The sequence below is a fragment of the Phymastichus coffea genome, unplaced genomic scaffold (genome assembly GCF_024137745.1).
Source record: "Phymastichus coffea isolate CEN01 unplaced genomic scaffold, Cenicafe_Pcof_1.1 PCOF00092, whole genome shotgun sequence".
NCBI lineage: Eukaryota > Metazoa > Arthropoda > Insecta > Hymenoptera > Eulophidae > Phymastichus > Phymastichus coffea.
Genome location: NW_026706903.1, coordinates 382,760 through 400,147, shown reverse-complemented (window position 1 = coordinate 400,147; position 17,388 = coordinate 382,760). Strand labels below are relative to the sequence as shown.

Sequence of the window (17,388 nt, the reverse complement as noted above, 5' to 3'; positions counted from 1 at the left end):
AGGGTAGAAGTTGTTTATTGAAAAAAGTCAATTCGTACAACCCTCCTGAATATTAGCCTACTAGACAAGGGACCCCTTGGAAAATCAATAAACAATATATAGTCAACATTTATGACAATTATAAATATCTATATTGTATGATGTATATATTCTATTATATAGATATCTATATCATTTCTTTCTAATTTTCAAAATTAAAATGATTTTTGATACTGTTAAGTATGAATTTTAATAAGTCGTTTTACATAAAGGTTGTACAAAATGATAAATATCAAAGTGGTATTTGGTACAGGCATAGAATTTTGATTTATAATTAGGTTATAATTAAATGTAACAATAATACAAATTTTATTCCTAACAATTTTATGTAATGTAAATCTTACGGCGGAGCAGACTGTAGTCTACTCTCACGGCTTGCGCCACTGACTAATAGAGGCGTCGATGCCAACTTTTCCAATCTTAATATCTTTTAACACTTGTCAATTAGTGTCCTCGTGGCCCAATCATCTACAATCAAATGGCGTCCAGAACGGCAGGAAATACGTTCGTTGCGTACATAAACTGGCATAGATAGCCGCACACTTCAAGCGTATGAAGCAGATTTTGCCGATCGTCAAAGCCCCACTGACGAATCCAGTCGGTAACACCTGGACGAAAGCTTCTGCCTTGCCAACTTTCTCATTTTTCCATTTACTCTCATATGAGCTTAGAAACGCTCTCTCTCTCTGTCTTTCTAAACAAAGAGTATACATATGCTGAAAAGCAGCATATGCTGAATCGGTAGTTGGATTTTTAAGATTAAATGACATACAGACTAGATCATTGAATTTGGAAAATATTAATTTAAATACTAACAAAAGTCAGTATGATAATGATATTTAAGCGCGAAAAGAACTAAATCTTCGAAAACATAAATTAATGAATAATTCAGTTATATTGACGAAAAAGAAATTTATTGTAAACATGTTAAGAATACAATTTTCACGAGAATAAATCAATATAGAAATGCAACATTAAAATCAATCAAACGCGTTGATTAAATACATAACGATCTATGATAATCGATGATCGTTAATACGTTATACATTTGTAATTTACATAGCTGACTATTACTAAAAAAATGTATTATTCTTAGTACAGTTGTACGAAAAACTCATTGCTCATATTTCTATATCAAAGTTATGACTGGCCTTCATTTTGACTTGTGCCATCCACGCTTCGTTTGGGTAGACCAAATTGAAGCACTCTTTGCAAACCTGGCAATGCTTGAGCAAGCTATAGTACACTGGTCTAAAGACCAGCTGAGCTTGTCTAAGGGTCGTCAACTTAAATTGTCGACGAACAATATCCATCGGTGTTAACGTACTGGTCGAGCGACACATGTGAACCCCACAGGAAAGGAGAATATTGACCGTTTCAATTCGTCCACGTAGGCAAGCAAAATGTAAGGGTGAATAACCAGCGTTTGGGCGCCAAGGTTCGTTCTTTACCCGAGCGAATAATGTCGGCATTGTGTCGTTAAACCATTCTACGGGATTCTTAAGGAACATCATGACGATTTTCGGATCGCCAGACGCGCACGCGGCCATGAAGTGCGACGTGCCATTACTGAAATGAAAAATATCGTAGTTTGCGATTGCATCGATAAACTGTCCAGTCGCGCAATTAAAAGCAATTCTCGAATGAACGCGCTTTTGCCTACTGGCGATTTGCCGGAAAAGAAACTGCGCCTTGCTTTATCAAAGACTCACTTATTTCGGTAGTTCTTGAAGTCACGGAGACTATCGCACAATAAGTCAACTATGTCGAAATCGCTCATTTCCAGAGCCAAGTGTAGCGGACTCGTGTCCTTCGGAGTAAAGACACTCAGTCGTCCTCCCCATTCGATTAGAAGACTGATCATCTCGCCATGGCGGGCCTCCACGGCAAAGTGCAACGCCGCGTAACCAGCGTACGGCGTTTGCGACTGAGACGACACCTGTGACGATAGCAATTGCGAAATACACATTGCAATACAAACGTTCCATAAATCAAAATTTATCAAGCAACATTCAAACAATTGCCAAGATACTGAATTGAGTCCTACCTGAGCATTGATGTCCAACACATTTCTGTCCAAAACTTCTCTGGCCTGCTTTACGGTGCCCCTCAAGGCGACCATGTGCAAATAGCCAATTTCATCCCTGTTGAATACATCTTTCCGTCTCTCCTCCTCTGTATATTCGTAGAAGAACTCATTCAGCAGTACTTCCATAGTTTTATCCTCAGCCTTATTGAGAAAGGCCACATGCAAGGCAGTATTACCATCCTCGTTGACAGCCATAAAATCAGCGCCCTTTTTCACAAGTCTCTCCACAATATCGGACCATCCACGTCTTTCTGCAGCCAAGTGCAGAGGAGTATTCATCTTCGTTCTGTTGTCAAGGGCGTTCATACGACTGTGTGCGTTTAAGAGAGCGTTGACTATCTCTTTGCGGCCCAATTTACATGCCTCCACAAGCAAATTAAAGTCGTAGTAGTTGTCGTCATGAAAAAGGTCGTGTTTTTTAATAGTCTCCAAAAAACTCTTTGTGTCATTTTCGCGCACTTTTCCTAATAAAAATTCGTACAATCTGTCGGACATTTTTACCAAGCAATTGGCAAACAGCTCAATTTTTGTCAACAAGTTTCAACGCGGAATGGGCTTCTTTGTACTACGACTTCGCGCAACGTTGTGAGACTATCTGTGAGCAGCGTCGAGTACGTAACTGAGCAAAGGGGATTAAAGAAGCAAAGAGAGGGGATTAACTTATACGACTATCTGGATTTTGGAATTAGCTTTTTCTAAAACTCGAATACACTTAGGCGGTTCAACATAAATATCACTGGACTAACTTATTGTTAGCTTGAAAATTCTTTCAATACTTCCTGGTAAATTATTCATAAGAAAATGAAAAGCTTAAGAGATAGCACAGTTCTTCCTAATCGATCATTCACATTTAGTTTTATCCAAATAAAATTAGCGGATACGAATCTTCATGAATTATTCAATGAAAAATTATGAAAAACAAACGAGATTTCACATTTCATTTCATGCCTAGTCGTGCAGTAGGCACGTATTGCATCATTTTTATTTGGTAAAAGTTACACTGAAAATACCACAGAATGACAATAAATATATAGTAGGTGTAGAGTCGGAAAGTTTGTTTTACAATATGCAAATGACGGGCTCTGAATGAGCCAGAATTTTATTACGAGAGTAAATTACAAAATCACCAAGCATACGAAACAATTGTATACAATTGTAACTCATACAATCAAATGGCTAAGCACGCATATTGAGATTAAGTAGAAAGTTTATTGATTATATAGGTACAAGTTACGCATTTAGAACTAGGAGTGCAAATGCAACATTACTTTTACCTTTACCGCATGATTATATTGTAAAACGAAAAAGTTTCGTTGAAATTTCATTGCCAAATATAGTAAATTTACAGCAGATGCAATGTTTTCTAAACGACGTTAGAATTCAACAGCTTTCAAACAAATTATGACACAACCACAGAAAATTAGCGAAAGTAAATGATTTTGCGAACGAGAAAATTCTATTGCGCGAGAAATCGAACACCGTATCGTTTTTTAAAATGTTTCTTTCGTTTTCAATTCCTTTAATTCCTACACCAACAGCGCTCAGCATATCAATGGTAAGCGTTAAATTATTGCACCGTTCGCAAGTGCTAAGATGCTTTTCCAACAGTTTACAAACATCGTAATGTTTGTGTTGTCGAGCAAGATCCAGGGGAGTCAAGTTATCGGTCGTCACAGTGAAGTGAGCACCGTTAACGAACAGCTTGAAAACCGTGTCAACGCGGCCGCATTCGCTGGCGAAATGCAGAGCACTGTAGCCCGCGTCGGGGTAGTTCGGGTTGTCCGATACGCGCCCGTACAACAGACGTCGAATCGATGTCCGGGGACTTTCCTCGGCACGTACGAGATACTTTTCGACAGCGTTGCTATTGCTACCGATGCACGCTGCCATGAAGTGCGACGCGGCAAAGCTGAAAGAGATAATCAATTGATTTTAGTGACTCTTGCAATGCCCCTTTAACGTACCGCTGTCCGGTAATTCCATATGTGACCAATGAAAATTAGACAAATCGTTGACTAGTGTAAAATAAATAAAATAAACAGTCGATTACTCACTCATTAATGCAATTGTCATTAATCATATCGTAACTACAGAGAATGTCGATCATCTCGATGTCGCGCTTCTCCAAAGCTAGGTGGAAAGGCGTCGAGCCGTTGTAATCTTGGCTATACATATCGGCATAGTATTCACAAAGTAATACGGCAACGCTATAATTACCAGCCTCCACGGCGAAGTGCAAAAGCGAGTAACCGGCATAATTTGACATATAACCTTGTGCGAGCGTCGATACCTATAACAATAGGATCGTGCAATACAAATGTTGAATACAAGATACATGATCGTTAAATTCCATACGTAAAACAACGGAATGAAGAAAAAGTTGAATAGAGGTAAAAATATTTACGCAAGAGATGGTGTATGCTCTACCAACGTCGAAGCCGAAGTTCAGAAACTTCTCAACGCAATCGCGGTCGCTCACCACGCAGGCAATATGCACCAAGCCAAGTCCATCGCGATTTACTATATTCCGACGGGAATATTTTGTAAAGAATCGAAGTAACATATTGATGACACGCTTGGGTAAGCGGTTGATGAAGGCCAAGTGCAACGGGGTGTTTCCCTCGGAGTTTGTGTCGGTCACACGAGCCTTTAACCTCAGCATCTTCACAACGACTTTGCACCATCCTGGCTTTTTCGCGGCCAGGTGTAGAGGAGTGTTCGTTCTGACTCTGTCATCAAAAGGCTTGTTCACGCGGCATCGGCAGTCCAGAAGATAGTTGACTATGCGTTTGCGGTGCAAACGTACCGCCATCACGAGCAAATCATAATCGTACCAGTTGTCGTCCTGAGGCAAGCCGCATTTCTCGATAATTGCTCGAAAACTTCTTACGTTGCTCTGACGCACATCATCCAATAAAGATTTGTAAATTAAGCGATACATGTTGGTCAAGTTAATCATCAAATTACTATGTTTCGTTTGAATACTCAGAACTGATGTGGCGGTTCAGCTTCACTGGAACTTCTGAAACTGTTCATTCAATCTAAGATGATCGGTGTTGGCATTCCAACGAGGAGGGCTTCCTACTTCGCTGACTTGATTGGTTTTATTGTAATACTGTTGGATTACGAAATCATATATTCCAAAATCTAAAGTCACTTTATGACACGAGGACAGTGCTTAACTACTTATTACTCTATCCACTTTAGTGCAATTTTTAATACTGTTGCTTAATATCGTAGATGATTTCTATTATAAATCAAAAATTGTTCGATGACAGTTGTCTGCGCCTCTGCGTTAAATAACTTTTCCGCGGCTATTTTTTTATAATATAAATTTTATAAATTGTATAACAAAATTGTATGTAAATTTGCATAAAACCACCTTAAGTAGACTTTCGCAATGCTTTATTAAACATACACTCTAGTCAATTGAAAGTGTTTATTACAGATCATATATGCAGTTGTAACTTGATGAATAAAACATGATATTAACTCGTACAGTAATCATTTGATGTAATACTTTCACATATTAATGAATGTCGTTTTGTCTTAAAACTTACACAGAAAATCTTTGTCATGTATACTGTAATTGTTTGAGTTAAATGTTTTATTTACAAAAGAAATATAATTGGATAACGCAGAAATACAGTAAACAATTAAGAACTGTATATTGATAATTTAATATACAGCCTATACTTTGAATACGCATTAACAAGTAGATGAAATTCCAACACCGTCTACACGATAATAGTTGGAATCATTCAAAATTATAATAAATATTTTCAGATCCACTCTCTAATTTAAGTGACGTCTAGCCTGAAAACAATGGATTTATATACCCATGCGTTCACTCGACCATCATTTTACTCATCCAATTAGCCAGAATTTCATCTTTCCGGTTATCAGCAAATTTTTGCAATAACTGGCACATCTCTTCAAATCCCAAATTACGCGCGATGTCAAAAGGAGTGAAATTATCGTTGGTCAACGCAAAACACGAAGCCTGGTGCTGCAAGAGTAAAAGTGCCGTTTGTGTATTTCCAGATAGAGCCGCGAAATGCAGGGGGGAGTATCCAGCGAATTGATGCAGAGTATTTTTGACGCGATCCATGATAAGAACCAACGGTGATATTCTTCGAACTGTCGTGGCTGTACAAAGAAACTCGTTGACGACGCTTGACTTCGTGCCAACGCATGCTGCCATGAAGTGGGTAAGGCCAGAGCTAAAAGAAAGGAATAAAAAATTAGAAAGCTAGTGCACAAATAAAAGATTTAGCAAATGAATTTTACGATCTAAGCCATTGGATATTCAATCATTTGTTTGTTTTACATTTTCAAACTAAACAATCACCTTGATACTTTATTTATACGTGCACAGGCCAAAATATTTTTGTGCGCGTTACTTTGAAAAAATAGTAATTGACAATGAAACTTGCTTATCGACACAATTGTTGTGCAGGTGATCATTGAGAAGAATCAGGTCGATCATCTTGATGTCTTTTCGGTTGAGAGCCAAATGAAGTGGCGACGAGCCATTGCGATCCTGGGTGTAAAAGTTAGCGTCGTGTTTCAGAAGCAAAGTCGCTATCTCGTATCGGCCGTGATGCACAGCAAAGTGGAGTGGAGTATACCCGGCGTACGGCGATTCCAGATTCGAGGATACCTGTTGGATATAGTTGACTAAATTAATTTAAAAGTCATAAAAGTATATAAATCTGTTTGACATTGGCTGTCGAAGATTAATCGAACGATAAATTTATTAGATCTTTGTGATGGAATATAGAAATTACCTTGTACACTAACCAATTAAAAATTATTTATGAACAATGCCTACTTCAATTTGATCCTTGTAAAGTGTAATACTGACGTATTTTTTGTAAACTCTTAACAATTAATTTTCTAATAACAATAATTATATTAATTAAATTTATAAGCTCACCTGACAATCGATATCAGAGAGGAACCTATTCAAAAGATCTTGCACATCGGCAAGCGTCGACTTAGCGCAAGCAATGTGAAGCAAATTCAGACCGTCGCAGTTGGTAAAATTCTCTTTGGCAATAGGTAAAAGTCCCTCCATCAGCAAATGCACCAGTGGATTGTTCTCGTCAACGGAAAAACTATGATGTAATGGCGTGTCACCTCTGTTGTTACGCATATCGGCGGATAATCCAGAAGCCAACATTATCTCGAGTGCTGCAATGTTACAGAAGTGATACGGTATCGAAAGCTTGCAGAGAGCCGTTGCCAAGACATCCCTGACATTTACCATTGCTATCAACAGATTGTCAGGGTTGAACCAGCAGCAATGGCTTCGGAGATACGATGAACACTAATGAATTCAGATGAATTTAAAATAAAGTAAATAAAATTACGTTTGCTCGAAGTAAAATAGAAATAATTGTAAAAATGTAAAATACGTCAACATCGACCCTTTCGTTCCGTTTTTCTATAAAAAGTCAACCAACACTTGAACCACTAAAATGATTAGGTGAAGAAAGAATTACGCAAAATAATTTAACTCACTGAACAATCAAAAAGGGAAACCCAACCCGTACAAATTTAAAGAGTATCCATCTGAATAGAAACTAACGAGTTTACGTTGACGAATTCAGGAAAACCTTGACGAACGTTAACAAGCGCGTTCTTCGATATCTGGGACTCGCGAGGAGCGGCGACAGCATGACGGTTATAGCCGCTCGATGCTGTAACATCTGAGAGGAGGGGCGTTCGGCAACGATGGCTCCGCCAATTGGTTCGCGCAGAGAAGGAGAGAGAGAGAGGGAGACACAGTCAGACTTGCCGGGCGCGGGAACACATGCGTTCCCCTCGTAACGTCTCGAATCGGGGAATTTCAATTTCCCCGTTCGCTGTTGCCTTTCCCGCGGAGAAGGGCAAACGTGTTACACTTAAACTTTCCCCGAGCGTATTCCGATATATATGTGCTTTGCTACGTATGCTTTTCTGGGGGAAATACCTTTCCAAACGCTTTTCTAGAGTACTATATTTTCTCGAGATTTCTATTCTATCGCGCTTTCCGAAAAACCACGCGGAAAAATTACGGTCAAAAGCCATCTATAATCATCGAATTTTTATTAATTATAGCGCAAACTGAATTTGCTTCTTCAAAATGTACATTATTTGACAATCAACGGATTCATACAATATAATCAAAAGATAATTATCAACTTTTTTATATTAATAATGTAAAAGTATTTTTATGTGGATATAACTAATTGTACTATTTGACTATCGTGTTTTACTAAAATTAATTTTTGACTTATATAGCGCACGATTAAAATATATTTTTATTTTTTTCGCGCAATTAAATAAAAATTACGCAAAACAATCCAACCGGAAAGTTGTTAATTTTAAGAATATAACTTTATTAGGATAACTTCGTTATAGAATATAACTATATATTATAGAGCATAACTTTTTTTATAACTATCTTATAAAAGCATATTAAAAATAAACGATATTACCATAGATTTGTCATTAACAAGGTTCATGAAAACGATCGATAAATCTAATCTTTTGAGTAATCAGATTTTAATATATTACGCATTATATTTTTGTATTCACAATTCAATTATGAAAAAACAATTTCTTTTTATTAAAAGAGAAAAATTTTATTTATCATGTATAAACGTCTTATTATCTGATTTTTTTAATAACTGTCCACTGTCAGTTACATTTTTCGCAATAGTGAAAACTACAGGCAATGCATGTTTCATTGTATACAATTTTAGCATAGATTTTCGTTAATAAATCGTCAAAACTTATCATAAGATACAGCAAAGTTGTATTTATTGCTGTTATATTGAGAATCAAGATTACGTACATTTTTTATAGTCATAAACGAAAAAAATATATATTTTGAAAACATTAAAATTTGTGAAAAATTCTTTGTTTCTGTAATTTTAATAATGCAAAGTTACCGTATAGTTATTGCTCTCTTTGTTTAACGCATATTTCATAATGCACAAGCCCAATCAATGTAATTCACTAAGCAAACTGAGACACTACAGTAAGCTAATATATTTACATCAATGAATATAAACTCAAATGAACTTAATAATTTTATAATAAAAAAAAAGAAATTTTCGAATAATCATATATTTATATATGACTGAAATGACCTTTTAGGGGGCAAGAAAAAGAGGTTAAACGATCGCAGACAGGTAGACGCTAAACCCTTTATGACCTCTATAGATTAACGCTTACACTGCACAAACTTTTTTAAATTCAATTATTAATCTATTTAAGCCCTACTTATAAAATGAATTTTTTATCGTTACATTCAATGGCCAGAATCAATTCATACTGTTCTGAATAATTCTTTTTTCAAACGCGTACTTTTTTAATTTTCCACTGAATGCCACATCAAGCATACAAAAAGAACTCCAGATATTGAAAAACTGGCTATCAGCTTTCTCATAGCGTACTTTTAGCTGGCTTGATAAGAAAATTTACATTCATACTCGAAAATTAAAAAATAAAAACCTTTACAAAAATACAAATCTCTCGCCGTTATCTAATTATCATATTTATAAAGCCATTTATATCTTTACTACTTTATAATCACGGATCTATGTAACGACCGTCAAACTGCATCCAACGAAGGACCTTGAGCTGAAGCCACAAATAAAATGAGAAACTAAACAGACATGCGGTCTAGGTCTGTGTTGACGTAAACTAGCCCATCTTGGGAAACGTGGGTCTTGTCTCAATTTCGTCAATAAGTCGTAGAAAAAAAAGGTTTCGTTCGAATACTAAACTATGCATGTTCTGGGTAAAAGGAATGTATTCACTGAAACAAAATAGAACCGTCAAAATTTTGAAACTGTTTCGAAAATATCTATTGTAAAAAAATGTAACTCTAACAAAGAAGTGTAACAGAATAACGTACTTGATGAACTTGGCAAAAATAAAGTTAAATTTAAACTATAAATAAATTTAAGAATTGTCTAAATTTAAAGTGATAAATTAATTCAGTAAGGTATAAGTTTTAATAAAGTGACATAATTTAATATAAACATATATTTTATTAGTGCTAAATCAAATTAACATTATGAGTTAATTACTAATTAATTACAAACGAATGATTATAAAATTACATTTGGTCGGATTATAACTAAAACTAATTTACTCGCGCGCATATTAATACCTAACGCAAACTATACTACATAAAAAATACTTTATATACAAAATTCGTTTACATCTATATTTTATCGGCAGGATTACAATAAACTTGATACTATACACAATAACGCTATAATTGTCTAATCTAAGTCTCTGAACTTTGCAACTGTAACTTTGTATGATGTATCACAAGTATACATATACAAGTTTTGTTACAAAGCTGCAGACATAAAATGCCCTTGTTATGTAAAACATGACTAAATATATCTTTTTTTATATGTAAAATATAAAAAAAGAGTCAACTTGTACAAATTAAAAAAAATTACGCACTAAAGTGATATTGCACATAAAAAGAATTGACGCGATCCTCGAAAAGATTAAGCGCAAGCAATCGGCATTGGTTGATAATGTTGCAACAGCTGGTGCTCATGCATTTGTACCACTGTTGGATCGCAGTGTACTTCTGCTTGATGCTGCACCTCGGGGCGAACCAACATGTGCTGATAAGCCGTGTAGTACTGCTGTATCACGTTGCAGATATCCCAGTGTTGTTGCGCCGTGGCGATGCTGTAGGGCGTCAAACCATAGCTCGTAATGCTCTCGCATAGAAGTGGAGTTCCCTTTTGAGCACCGATGGCGAGCAGTCCGTAGACCGTATTGACACGGCCGTACTCACAGGCGAAGTGTAGCGCCGTGCAACCCGCGATAGGAATGTGTGGAACGTCCTTCACGCGACCGTTCAGCAGCTGTCGCACCGACGAACTCGAAGCGTTCTCGGCAATCGTCAAAAACTGCTCCACGATGTTTGAATCGCTGCCAGCGCACGCCGCCATGAAATGCGATGCACCAAACCTGAAAAAAGACGTAATTTTACACATTAAAATGTCAACTTTGGAAATGACATTATTCTTTAGATCATTTGCATTTGAAAGGCAAAAAAAAAAAATTATAAATTGATGACTTACGCATTGACGTAGTTCTCGTAGTTGGAGTCGTAATAAAGCAGGATGTCGATCATCTTGACATCACCTTTCTCCAGAGCCAGATGGATAGGAGTAGATCCGTTGCAATCCTGGGCATAGATGTCGGCCTCGTACAGGCACAAAAAATTGACAATCTCGTGCCTACCGGCCTTCACCGCAAAATGAAGTGGTGAGTATCCAGCATAGATGGTGTCACTTTGTATCGAAACCTGTAACAATTCAGTCGTCAATTGATTGCAAATAAAGTTTACTCGATAATATGTCATTCTACAAATGACGATTGATTTAACAATTACCTGTGAGTAAATGTCCGACATACCAACGTCGAAAAACTCCCGAAGAGAATTGCAATCGGCTCTGGTGCAGGCGATGTGCATAAATCCCAAACCATCCTTGTTGGGGATGTCAGTAGTACATTCTTTCAAGTAGTGTGTGAGCAGTCGATGAATGACTTTGTCGGACAGCTGATTGAGGAAAGCCAAATGCAGAGGAGTGTTGCCGTCGGCGTTGACATCCGTCACGCGAGCCTTAAGCCGCAACATTTTCTCGATGATGTCGCACCAGCCGAGTTTCTCCGCGGCCAAATGGAGCGGAGTGTTGACGTTGGTACTTGCATTACGAGGCTTGTTCACGCGACAATGCTTGTCCAGGAGCGCGCTCACTATGCGCTTACGATTCAAACGGAGGGCTCGCATCAACAAGTCGTAGTCGAACCAATTGTCATCCTGAGGCAGGCCCCGGGCTTCGAGCACCGAACGGAAGCTCCTCACGTCGTTGTGGCGCACATCTTCCAGCAAAGACCTGTAGATTGAATGAGCCATCCTTGCAAGATCGATAAGAATCTAAAAACAGCAAGCAAGTTTTAATTAGTACGAGCAAAGAGCTGCCAGTAAAAATGAAAGAGTTTTAAAAATAAGCTTTTTTTTAAATAAAAATAATGACAATGTACTTGATTTAAAAGTATAGGTGGAAATACTATGAAACACTTACGTATCAGCTTGCAGAAGGAACACAAAATTTGCAGCGTTGAACGATCAACAATAGAAATTTGCGCAGCTACGGCGACAAAAGAACAGCGGCGAAAGCACCAAAATCACACTGACACAATTAGAAGCAAGCTTCGAGCACGATGTTCACCGTTGGAGAGTTTTCGGTAGAATGATACTGACAATCGGAGTGTCGAGCTTTAAATAAGCAGCGCGCGATCAACCCCTGCTAGTACACAAGCTGAGCGCTCTCTCGGCTTGGTTTCCCGCTTTTTCGGCGGGTGGCGCTCGGCCTTTCCCTCCGGGTAGTAAGTTTTATTACTACGGCACGTGTCTTCCGCGCTCTTGCTCACACGTGTTGTCCCGTGACTTTCTCGACTGCGCGTTTATTCCGAAATTTTTTTCCCCACTTGGCTGTTCTCGCTGTTAGTAAAATTCGATAATAGTTCCCAAATTTCCAACTGTGGAAAGAGTTGTTGCGACAGACTTGTCTGAGAAATTTTCAAAGCAAATTTCCATGCCCCGTGACTTCCCTACGGGATATTTGTTGAGGATCCGTTTGAAAAAACATATCGGTACTGTATTTCCTTCGATCAATCTTAGTCGTCAACGTGAATTTTCGTATCGCAGACTCCTTTATCTTCGTTATTTGAGCATCTTCAGCATTACGTCACGGCTGCGAAAGTTTAAAAAAAGTAGCTTTCGCTGGAATACGTTGAGTATAAGCAACATGAAATCCAACTCCGCATTTCAACTAACTAACCAAGTTGTAATTGCTTAAGAAAACTTTTTACAATTTGAAGATAGATAATATGCAAGGCTAAATGATGTAATGAATTTGTACCGCCAAGTAAAGATTATCTTTTTTATTTACAAGATAATGTGTCAAAAAAGCGATATAATCATACAAAATTCCATAAATTAATCGGTATATAAAGTCAGACTTAAAAAACTATGCAAATTTACAACTTTTTCTACAATAATGCAACTCCATGTCCAATCAATTAAATGTACAAAATAAAAAGACATCAAATTTATATGCACGAAGTTCAATCACTCGATCGGGTTTATTTCGCGTAGATACCGATTCCATACAATTTTTTAACATAATACTTTTTCAATTGAACAGAAAACGCAAAATAATATTTATTAGAATATAAGATATTATAGAACAATTAAACTTTCTACAGCAAATTCGATTAATTTTTCTCTAGAAAGATATAATGTCAGATAATATTTCATATATTTAAGAATTTCACGTTTAATGCAAAAGTAATATGTTAAACAGCGAAGATTAAAAAATGTATTTAAAATCAAATCGTGTAGAATTGGTATCGATACAAAACGGACCCGGCCAATCAATTAAACGGATCTGAAAAATTGATTACAAGAACTAAATGAATATTTTCAACTTTTCGTTGTAAATACAATTGAGTACGCCGCATATAAGGTTACTGAAAAAATGAATGTATTTTTTTTCGAAGCTTTATTAATGTGCACGTAAATTGCCTGTTATAAATATTGCGGTAAAGCATGACAAATTATACATGTAAAATGCGCGATTTGGTGATCGAACTTTTTCACGCGCGTAAGTGCGCGAAAAATGCAATAAATATCAACGCATTTTACCTTGTTTATTTTCCGTGCTTCACTGTTCAGATCTAGGAATATAAATTTGCAATGAAAAAAAAATAAATTACAAAGACTTATATTTATAATTCGTTAATAAAACTAGATAAAAAAAACAAATAAAATTAAACAACCCAAAAAGAGTTAAAATTGATAATATACGGGATATTTTCGAATCGATCCCGGTACCAGCTTTGATCGTTAGTTACGCTTAATATTTTACGTTCAATTGCATAAACAACCAACATATGTGAACGTTTTGTTCTCGCTCGGCGAGCGCGAGAGGCGTCAAACCTGACGTTGTCGGGACTGAGGGCAGGGCGCCCATTTTCAGTAATCCCTCGACGATGGCGTAGTGTCCGAATTCCGCAGCAAAATGTAACGGTGTGTATCCGGAAAATTCATAGCCTCCGACATCTCTTACGCGGCCGCTTAGCAGAGATTGGGACGACGTTCCCGAATGGGGCAGGCTGGCTATGTGCAGGTATTGTTCGATCAAATTGGCGTCGCCGACGGCGCAAGCCGCCATGAAGTGCGTTAGACCAGCGCTGAAAATTAATTTTTCATTATTAAAATGGCTTGAGTTATACGAGAGATTCGATTGACATTGAAAAAATCTATCGCAACTTTTAGAATAATTCTTTTAACTGTGTTAACTTAATAGGCCAAACTATCAAATAATAAGACCATGCTATCCGATTGAAAACGTCTCACGTTTTATTTCTTATACAAATACATGAAAGCGCAGAAACTTTTGCAATTTACTCACTCGTTGACGTAATTGATATGCTGGGAATCGTAATACGAAATAATATCGATCATCTTGACGTCACGTTTTTCGAGTGCCAAGTGTATCGGCGTAGAACCTTTGCTATCTTGAATGTACATCTCGGCCTCGTACATACATAAAAACTTTGTCATTTCGTGCCTCCCGTACTTGACGGCAAAATGAAGCGGCGTGTATCCTGCGTACTCCGTTGCGCAATCCAAATTGACCTGTTAACAATTATCGATCGCGAGCGATTTGGTATGTTGAAGGAAATCCATGAATAAGAGTGATGAATACTACGATTGAATCTAAAGAAGATTAGTTTGGTTGAAATTATACGCAAAGAAAAAAATTAAAGTCGCTCCCGATTTTAATTGAAATACGGAAAGAAAAGGCATGTATACCTGGCCATACATATTAGCCTTGCCAGTGTCGAAGAACTCTTTGACGATGTCAATATTCGACCTGGTACAGGCGATATGCATAAATCCCAAATTATCTTTATCAAATACATCTACGGTCGTCTCGGTCAAATAGGTCTTGAGCAGTAAATCAATAACAAAGTCGCTCGCATGATTTTTGAAAGCAACGTGAAGTACGGTATCCCCATGCGCATTTACGTCGGTGACTTTCGCACCTAATTCCAACATTTTTTTTACGATTTTACACCAGCCGAGTTTTTCCACAGCCAAGTGAAGAGGAGTACTCGTAGCTTTAGGCTTGAAGACGCAGCAATTTTGATGGAGTAAGTAGGTGACTATCCGCTTGCGGTTGAGTTTCACAGCTTTTATTAGTAAGTCGTATCCCGTCCCTCTAGGTAGACCCTCGGCTTCGAGGATTCCTCGGAATGTGCGCACGTCATCGCGAACTAGAGACTCGAAAAGGTCCTGGTAGGTTGACGTCATTTTTCTTTATCGTTGCGGCCGGAAAGGCGTGTTCGGCGTGCTTCTCAACGAAACTGAGCCGCAACGAATATTGCTCACGCGTGATCAATTTGATGAACCACGCGTACACAATGACAACAATAAGTCGTTCGCGATCGAGCGATAACAACACTACACTACTATTCGTGCTTGAGATTGCTGCGATACTAATATACTGGGCAAGAACGATGTCTTCTATTCAGCTCCCGGCTGATTTGGAAAAAGAGGAAGGGCATAAGACGCACACGTGTTCCTCGTCGTTCAGCTTGTTAAAATTTCGAGAGGTTTTCAATTTTTTTTTTCCGCCCCCTAGGGTTGCTGTGATTTACGTGTTTACGATAGCTACTTTCAACTCTTTCAACTTATTTGTCTAAAAGGCTCGTACCTGTTTTAATCGTTACTATAGCGATCGAGTATTTGATTTTAATATTGCGTGACGTAACTGCGTATCTCACATATATATCAACAGATATATTGGAATTACCATGATATGTCAGTGGAGCATTGATGCTAAATTGAGCTTAATTTGTTGTTTTGACTGGTGTTTTTTCTGTTATTTATTGAAAAACATATTTTTTACCACCAATGACTTAACACCGCAACACAGCTAGATACTCGTTACATACGTGATAAGTCAGAGTAGCGCGAAGACGCACACACACACGTACTCTCATATGCTTAATTAAGAGAAAGAGAGAGAGAGGAAATCGCGAAGAGAGCTGAGTGCGAATCACGTGACCATGTTTTCGACGTCACACATAGTTTTGGACAGTAGAGGCAAACGGTTGCGATACATTACAAAAAATTGTAGCTACGGCACTGTAATATTATTCTCGTCTCGTGTAACCTTTCCACCCTCGCTTCGCTTGGGCGTAAACGCCACACGAGACAAGAATCTTCTTTCCCGAACATGTGCCGTACCGTATTTTTTTATACGACGTGTGGAAAGTGCACTTTCCGCACGGAGTGTCGAAAAAGCAATTTCAACGCGTCGTTTCGAAAAATAGATTCTTTTCTCGTGTGTCTGTTTATCCTCTTATCCTCGCTTCTGTCGAGTGAAAACGACACGCAAGACAAAAATCCACTGTGTGTTTTTCGCGCACGGAGTGTCGAAAAAAAAAAAAAAATCAAAATGAACTCTTTTTAATTAGCTCCTCATTCAATCTGTAAAGTTAAAAAAAATTTAGAATCACTTAATTGTACTATTTGGAAATCACTAAGAAAGTGCTCGCATCTCGTCACTTATCTCTACGTAAACTAACAAACTGCAAAATTATAGTAATGTGTAGTCACAATGAAAGTAATTGCGCTGATAGCGTTTCAATTACAATTGCGCTAAATTTTAAATGTATTAAATCTGAACATGCTAGCTATAATGTATGTGGCATTTACTTTCAATTCACCCATATACAAACGGCAGTTTGGTTTATAGTTTCGTTATAAAATGCCTGCATCAACAGGCGGAATCGAGAAAGAAAGAAGGAAAAACTGAGAGTAAAGTATTAGAGAAAAATAGAAATATCAAGTGCAATGACTGATACTAGTAGACACAACAAGTTCGAAGGAAAGAAAAGTTTTTTCCTAAAAATCTGGGTCACACATTCTCACGCGCCGCTTTTGGAGGGACGAACATAAAGTCCCCCGCGAAAGGGAACTCCCGGGGAACCCCAAACGATCCAGTTACGTAATATGGCATCGCTCTTCCGCCACAGGCGTGAACACCTTTATGCGTTGGATGCCGATTGGCGAGAACAAATCAAATCAAGGGCATATAAGAACGGGCGCCGTAACGTCGAGGAACAGTCTTCTGATCGCTGCTCGTGGA

General features: G+C 37.8%; 4 protein-coding genes across 4 annotated transcripts; all 4 read right to left on the bottom strand.

Moving 5' to 3' along the window:
- Nucleotides 1-940: 940 nt before the first annotated feature.
- On the bottom strand, nucleotides 941-7,814 carry LOC131669373 (ankyrin-3-like). The gene is made up of 10 exons (XM_058944205.1): nucleotides 7,655-7,814; nucleotides 7,068-7,324; nucleotides 6,565-6,791; nucleotides 5,985-6,351; nucleotides 4,533-5,024; nucleotides 4,183-4,418; nucleotides 3,606-4,037; nucleotides 2,087-2,669; nucleotides 1,752-1,978; nucleotides 941-1,608 (listed from the first exon to the last, which is right to left on the bottom strand). Exons 2-10 carry the CDS (start codon nucleotides 7,311-7,313, stop codon nucleotides 1,161-1,163), a joined length of 3,258 nt encoding a protein of 1,085 aa, XP_058800188.1. The 5' UTR covers nucleotides 7,314-7,324; nucleotides 7,655-7,814; the 3' UTR covers nucleotides 941-1,160.
- Nucleotides 3,057-5,962, bottom strand: LOC131669331 (ankyrin-1-like). Its single transcript, XM_058944135.1, has 3 exons — nucleotides 4,533-5,962; nucleotides 4,183-4,418; nucleotides 3,057-4,037 (listed from the first exon to the last, which is right to left on the bottom strand). Exons 1-3 carry the CDS (start codon nucleotides 5,085-5,087, stop codon nucleotides 3,509-3,511), a joined length of 1,320 nt encoding a protein of 439 aa, XP_058800118.1. The 5' UTR covers nucleotides 5,088-5,962; the 3' UTR covers nucleotides 3,057-3,508.
- A 2,836-nt stretch (nucleotides 7,815-10,650) lies between the features above and the next one.
- On the bottom strand, nucleotides 10,651-12,077 carry LOC131669372 (ankyrin-1-like). The gene is made up of 3 exons (XM_058944203.1): nucleotides 11,553-12,077; nucleotides 11,239-11,465; nucleotides 10,651-11,125 (listed from the first exon to the last, which is right to left on the bottom strand). The coding sequence occupies exons 1-3, from the start codon at nucleotides 12,075-12,077 to the stop codon at nucleotides 10,651-10,653; spliced, it is 1,227 nt and encodes a 408-aa protein (XP_058800186.1).
- Nucleotides 12,078-13,129: 1,052 nt separating this feature from the next.
- Nucleotides 13,130-15,756, bottom strand: LOC131669341 (ankyrin-3-like). Its single transcript, XM_058944154.1, has 3 exons — nucleotides 15,045-15,756; nucleotides 14,641-14,867; nucleotides 13,130-14,419 (listed from the first exon to the last, which is right to left on the bottom strand). Exons 1-3 carry the CDS (start codon nucleotides 15,543-15,545, stop codon nucleotides 14,083-14,085), a joined length of 1,065 nt encoding a protein of 354 aa, XP_058800137.1. The 5' UTR covers nucleotides 15,546-15,756; the 3' UTR covers nucleotides 13,130-14,082.
- Nucleotides 15,757-17,388: the final 1,632 nt, after the last annotated feature.

What these genes read in the sequence shown, in the direction of transcription:
- LOC131669331 (XM_058944135.1), bottom strand. Translation starts at nt 5,087, where the DNA reads ATGATTAACTTGACCAACATGTATCGCTTAATTTACAAATCTTTATTG. An exon ending in GAGCATACACCATCTCTTGC is followed by an intron (nt 4,419 to 4,532) that starts GTAAATATTTTT and finishes CTATTGTTATAG; the next exon opens with GTATCGACGCTCGCACAAGG. An exon ending in AATGACAATTGCATTAATGA is followed by an intron (nt 4,038 to 4,182) that starts GTGAGTAATCGA and finishes TATCTCTTTCAG; the next exon opens with CTTTGCCGCGTCGCACTTCA.
- LOC131669373 (XM_058944205.1), bottom strand. Translation starts at nt 7,313, where the DNA reads ATGTTGGCTTCTGGATTATCCGCCGATATGCGTAACAACAGAGGTGAC. An exon ending in TCTCTGATATCGATTGTCAG is followed by an intron (nt 6,792 to 7,067) that starts GTGAGCTTATAA and finishes TATATCCAACAG; the next exon opens with GTATCCTCGAATCTGGAATC. An exon ending in AATGACAATTGCATTAATGA is followed by an intron (nt 4,038 to 4,182) that starts GTGAGTAATCGA and finishes TATCTCTTTCAG; the next exon opens with CTTTGCCGCGTCGCACTTCA.
- LOC131669372 (XM_058944203.1), bottom strand. Translation starts at nt 12,077, where the DNA reads ATGGCTCATTCAATCTACAGGTCTTTGCTGGAAGATGTGCGCCACAAC. An exon ending in TGTCGGACATTTACTCACAG is followed by an intron (nt 11,466 to 11,552) that starts GTAATTGTTAAA and finishes GAATTGTTACAG; the next exon opens with GTTTCGATACAAAGTGACAC. An exon ending in TACGAGAACTACGTCAATGC is followed by an intron (nt 11,126 to 11,238) that starts GTAAGTCATCAA and finishes GTCTTTTTTCAG; the next exon opens with GTTTGGTGCATCGCATTTCA.
- LOC131669341 (XM_058944154.1), bottom strand. Translation starts at nt 15,545, where the DNA reads ATGACGTCAACCTACCAGGACCTTTTCGAGTCTCTAGTTCGCGATGAC. An exon ending in AGGCTAATATGTATGGCCAG is followed by an intron (nt 14,868 to 15,044) that starts GTATACATGCCT and finishes AATTGTTAACAG; the next exon opens with GTCAATTTGGATTGCGCAAC. An exon ending in CATATCAATTACGTCAACGA is followed by an intron (nt 14,420 to 14,640) that starts GTGAGTAAATTG and finishes ATTAATTTTCAG; the next exon opens with CGCTGGTCTAACGCACTTCA.